Source organism: Acomys russatus, chromosome 29, assembly GCF_903995435.1.
Source record: "Acomys russatus chromosome 29, mAcoRus1.1, whole genome shotgun sequence".
NCBI lineage: Eukaryota > Metazoa > Chordata > Mammalia > Rodentia > Muridae > Acomys > Acomys russatus.
Window position 1 is genome coordinate 16,363,973 of NC_067165.1, and position 5,848 is coordinate 16,369,820.

At 53.5% G+C, this 5,848-nt stretch overlaps 1 protein-coding gene across 1 annotated transcript; it reads left to right on the forward strand.

Annotated features, from left to right (window-relative positions):
- The first annotated feature begins 456 nt into the window (after positions 1-456).
- On the forward strand, positions 457-1,375 carry Cited4 (Cbp/p300 interacting transactivator with Glu/Asp rich carboxy-terminal domain 4). Its single transcript, XM_051171856.1, has one exon. The coding sequence runs from the start codon at positions 737-739 to the stop codon at positions 1,277-1,279; it is 543 nt and encodes a 180-aa protein (XP_051027813.1). The 5' UTR covers positions 457-736; the 3' UTR covers positions 1,280-1,375.
- Positions 1,376-5,848: the final 4,473 nt, after the last annotated feature.

Consider the following 5,848-nt stretch of genomic DNA (forward strand, 5'->3'; position numbering starts at 1 on the left):
GAGCGACTGGCACCCTGGGGATTGTCGGGGACAGAGAGCTGAGCTCTCCAAATGACCCTGCTTCGCTGAAGTGCAATACAAAGGCCTGGGCTTGAAGGAAGCTTAAGGGCTTCACTGTGTTTCCAGGAAATCTCTTCCGCCTCTGAGGCTCAGTCTGAAATATTAAGACGCTGAGTGGACCCCAAGATGCTTCAGTTCCAGGAACTGGACCTCCCACCTTATCTTCTGGCAAATTCAAGCTATTTCTGCACCCTCCACTAACCAGAACCTCGAAGGCCTGACCGAGCCCCAGAGAAATATCAACCATTGCAGCTCCTCCTGAAACCTGGGAAAGCCGCTACAGGCATAAAGGGCGGAGCTCTGGTAGGGGGCGGGGCCTAGGCCTTGTTGAAGAGGCACGCGACTCGCTCAGAAGGGAGTCATCCAGCCAATGACAGATAGAGGGCGTGGCCATTCCGCCTCTTAGTATAAGAAATTGCGGGCGCCGAAGCTCTGCGAGAAAGTCTGCAAACCTAGACCTTAGGGGTGTCTGGTTCTCTGGCGTCCTGCAACTACCGCCGTGAAGGGCAGTTCAGGAGAGAGGAGATCCAAGAGAGCCGGGTGAAGCGGTGGACGAATCCGATTCGGTCTTCCTTTGCCTTGCTGAGTCGCAGGGACAGCACGGTGCCTGGGTCTCCCGCCCAAGAGGAGCCTCTGGCCTGGACCCGGGGCGCTCGCTGACAATCCGCCCGCTGCCATGGCCGACCACCTGATGCTCGCCGAAGGCTATTGCCTGCTGCAGGTGCCGCCGCATGCCCACGGCCCGCACGCGCCCCGGACTCTGCAGCCATACGCAGGCCCGGGCATGGACAGTGGTCTTCGGCCGCGGGGGGTTCCTCTGGGACCTCCGCAGACACCCGGGACCCTGGCATACGGCACCTTCGGGTCGCCGGTCTCCTTCCAGCCCTTCCCCGTCGCCCAGCCGCCGGGAGCCGGTAGCGCACACCTGCAGCCCGCAGCCGTGCAGTCTCCTGGCCGCAACGCAGCGTCCTCCGGAGCCGCCGGAGGCCCCTCACCTCTACAGCCAGCTCCAGGAGTAGCGTCCCCGCTGCCGCCACCACCGCCCTCCCTGGGTTGCATGGACGCGGAGCTCATCGACGAGGAGGCTCTGACGTCGCTGGAGCTCGAGCTCGGGCTGCACCGTGTGCGCGAGCTGCCCGAGCTTTTCCTGGGCCAGAGCGAGTTCGACTGCTTCTCGGACCTGGGGTCAGCGCCGCCCACGGGCTCGGTGAGCTGCTGAGCGTGACCATCGGGAGACGCAGGACTCTGCGCCTGGTGGCCGGGCCTGCACACACCCTCCGTGAGGGTGGAGCGCCGGGTTTACGCGCCGAGACGGCTCTGGCGGTGGATGCCTGCCTTGCCTCCGGGCCCTGCCACCTGCCGGATGACAGTTGGGTCTTACCGCTCTTATCCAAGCCTCAGCGGTCAAATGGAGGGAACTGAACTAGCCTCTGGATTCCACGTTCTTGATTTCTGTGCCCTCTGTCCTGGCCCCTCCTCCCAATCTGAGCCATTGCAGGCCACTGCCTGACCTCCCTGCAGCCACTAACCGGATTGGGTCTCCAGAGCCATCTTCCTGAACCCCTACCTTCCCTGGACCTCTGGCCTGGGGGCGGTGGGCAGGGGGCGGGGGCTAGGTGTTTACGCCTAATCTCTGCAGAGTGGAGCGATGCTCCAGGTGGCCTCTAAAACCAAAATAAAACTGGGTTACTTTGCAGTTTTGAGTTTCCATTTCCTTTTCATCCCCACTGTCAAATACCTGTAACTTGCAAAAAGCCTGAGGTTGTTAAAGGCCCAAAGTGGGATGGAGGTCGAGAATCCTAGCAGCCCAAAGGACAAGAAACTTGAGAGGGTTGGTTTGTTTGTTTGTTTGTTTGTTTGTTTTTCCGGTCTTTCTTTTTCTTTAATGTCTTGAGAGTTGTGCAATTGTCATGTCATAACCTGGGAGGCCCGGGCTGCTGGCAGACCAGTTGACAGCTTAATTCATCAGGGTTCCTGGCTGTTAGGACTCCAGAAATTGGATGGCGCCTGAAGATCCAGGCAGCCCTAGCTTTGGGCAGGGCTCTCATTTGTCCACAACACTGCCCCTACTCTGTGTGTGTGTGTGTGTGTGTGTGTGTGTGTGTGTGTGTGTGTGTGTGTGTACACGCGCGCACGTATGCTAGCAGGGATTGAACCCAGAGCCTCACACACTTCATCCATGTGATGACATCCACTGTCAGACTCTTAGTCAACTAAGTAAATTGTAGAGATGGTTATGCTGCAAACTGGTGCATAAGGAGTCATAATCCTGGCTGAGGGGCAGACCCAGAAACAGGCAATTATTGGAACATGGAAGAGAGCTGTGGAGAAAACAGGTGGACTAGAATCAGCTGGTTGGGGTGGAGGTCATTTCAGATTTGGGGAGGTGGGGGGGGCGGCGACATTTGATGTGGTGAACAATATGGAATGACAAATGTTTTGGGGAACAGGACAAGACGTTGATTAAAGGGAGGGACGCAGTTCCCGGAGTCTATGGGGGAAGGGAGGAGTATCTAGAACAAACAGGGAAGAAGACCTAATGGTTTCATGCCAACGTTAAGTGTCCAGCTCAGTCCTCATTCCACAGGAGAGGGGTGTGGTGCTAGCCCAAACCTGGCAAGAGTTGGCTTTCAAGTCCAGATCTCCAGTGCACCCTCTGCTGTTCATTCTGAAAAGATCCCCTGCCGTGTGCGAGAAAGGCTGGCAGTGAGGCTGGAGGCCAGGAGGAAGAGGCATGGTCAGGCATGCTTCCCTTAGTCCTAGGGTCAACTGGTCTTGCATTCACCGGGAGGCTGTGAATTCCAGGGACTAGAGAGCAATGCCACCAAACCCTTCTGTCTCCGAGTGGTCAGCCTTTGCTCCCATGCCAAGTGCTCATGCAGATGACTCCAGCAGCTGGGAGTTATCCCAGGGCATATCGTGTGGGCACCAGCTCTAAAGTCTGCAGCATGGGCAAAGAGTGGGTGACAGCATTTGGTAGATGACTAAAATGCCGCTCTTAGATCCCAGGGCCTCCTGGGACAGATGGAAAGGAAAAAAAGAGTCTGCTGGCCAGACCGCTGAGCTCAGAATAGTCAGTGTTTGTTCCAGCATTGCCTAGGACCCCAGACCAATGACAGAAACCAAGAAATTCAACCGAGTCAGGAAGGTTTGGCCATGGGCTGGACACCACCTTGACTGCCCTTTCTCCAGGCCTCAGTTTTCCTACCAGTAAAAAGAGGCTAAAGTCCTTACCTGCTACTTTACAAGGCAATAACCCTCTCTGTAAGTGAGGGGCCAGTTCAGGACGAGTTAGTTGGCAGTTGGTTAACTCTCAATGCCTCCGAAGTAGAAGGGAATAAAAGGACATCACACCAGGTCAGGCATGGTGGCCCACGCCTGTAACCCAGCAGGGAGGGTGCTGGGTTTGAAGTCACCCTATGCTGCAGAGTAAGTTCTAGACTAACCTAGTAAAATTCCTGTCTCACATGGAAAAAAAGAGGGAGGGAGTACTAGAAATAGTTTTAGGGTAGAGCATCTGTCTACCATGTACAAGGTCCTGGGTTTAATTGCCAGGTCCAAAATAAAAACAGTCAAAAACACCTGCCATCCTCCCATGAGGGACCACTGACAAAGTGATCGGCAGACAGATGAACAGAGAAGATAAGACCAGAACAGCTCACCAGGTCCTGGCCCGGTGAGCTGAAGGAGAAAGAACAAATGTGCTTGGGGTCGCATCACCATATAACCAGCTCTAGAAAAGTTCAGGAGCTGCCTGGCCTCAGAGTCTCCTCGCCATTTGAGCCTTAGTCTTTCTGTAAGTACACAGCTTCCTGTGGTGTCTGTCACCTCCTCCTGAGAACCTGCCTCCTAAAGCAGCCTGCTGGCCCCAAGTCCCCATGACCTCAGTCTCCTGCCTGGAGAGCAACTGCCCAGGTCTTTAAATTCAGTTTCCCTAAAGGCTGGGAACTCAGTCAGGGCACAAAGCATGCTTCCTCTTCCTCCTCCTCTTCTTCTTCCTCTTCCTCTTCCTTCTTCTCCTCCTCCCATTTCCCCATGCCAACATTCTTTATTTTTCTTTATTTTTTATCACCACCACCTTGTGTTTTTCTACAAATAGAACCTCTCTGTAAAATGGGGTCAGCACTATAGACCACTATAGAGCTGCTGCAGAGGTTAGTGCAAGCTTTGAATCGGGTACGGGCCTATAGTCCCAGCACTTGGGGGGTAGGCAGGGAGACCAGGAGTTCAAGGTCATGCTTGGCTACATGTGGAGGTTAAGCCCAGCCTAGAATACATGAGACCCTGTCTCACAAAACAAAGAAGGATCAGATATGTGGCTCCGTGGTTAAGAATGCTTCCTTCACCGGGCGTGCGCCACCACGCACACCTTTAATCCCAGCACTCGGGAGGCAGAGGCAGGCAGAACACTGTGAGTTCGAGGCTAGCCTAGTCTACAAAGCGAGTCCAGGACAGCCAAGGCTATACAGAGAGACCCTGTCTCGAAAAACAAAACAAAACAAGAAACAACAACAAAGAATGCTTGCTTCTCCTTCAGAGGACCAGAGTTCCCAGCACCCACAACAGGAGGCTACCCAACTACCTAACTCCAGCTCTGGAGGCTCCAATTCCCTCTCTTGGCCTTACGTATTGCAGATACATAAAAACAAATACATATATACATGAAAAGTTGAGGTAGATGAAGTGTTTCAAACAAAGGAGTTTGTGCTTAATGCTCTCATCCTTGAATTCTGACTTTGGGTGACAACTTTATCCTATAGCCATTAAGGAGGCTACTTTAGCCACCTAGCACAGGGTCAATATGACAATAAGACTGGGTTTCACAGAAAGCAGATTCTGGGAAAGTGTTCTGTTCACAAGAGATTATTGTCTTCTTCGGGATCTGTGCTGCACAAAGGAGGGGAGGAAGCCAAAAGAAGAAAGAGTCACACAATGGACCCACCAAGAGTCAGCCAGTCCCGTGCAGAGCTCTGAAGCTAGAGGGGCCTTCAAAGTTGACCCAGGTTAGACCAGTACACTCCCAGGTTAGACCAGTACACTCCTTTACACTTCAGTCCTCATCAGTCATGGGATGTGGGCTGCCATGGAGTTGGCATGGCCCTGGCTAGGTACAGCAGACCTCTCCAGGGGCTGCAGGGAAAGGCTGACACTTCCCTGTTAGGGTAACAGTTCCATGGAACGAGACTTGGAGTGGCACATCACTGTGTCCCCCACCAACACCAGGGTCCTAACAAATGTCTCCTCACAGTTATGCTCATCTGCCGCCCCTTGGTCCCTGACTGTCACCTTCCTTATTAGAGAACAACAGAAAAGCAATCAAATGTATTTTACAGGGTCTGCGGTACACTGTGGATTCTCACTAACAGCCCGACCATCATGACTGTAGCCCTTCCAGCTCAGCTAAGTGCTCAACAGTCAATTGCTAAATAAATTAATGCGCAGCCTGAGCTCAGCCTTTTCCCAGGCAGTTTAGGCGGGTTTAGCTGATTACTGAGTGATCCTCATGCGTTCCTTAATCCACCCTCGACTAACTCTTCACGCCACTTTGATGCTACAAGTGCTGGGTCAGGATTAGTGCCAACTGAAAGACACTGTCAGCACCTATGAGTACCTACTGTGTGCAGGAACGATGGAGACTATCAGGGAGGTCCAGGAGAAGGCCACTCTCTTCTGGCTTCTGTGTCACTATCCACCCACCCCATAAGGAGTTCTCCTGGGTGGGTTGTCTCCATTCCAGAGGTCAAGAAACTGGGGCACGGTGAATTAGTCCAAGGCACACCCTAACTCT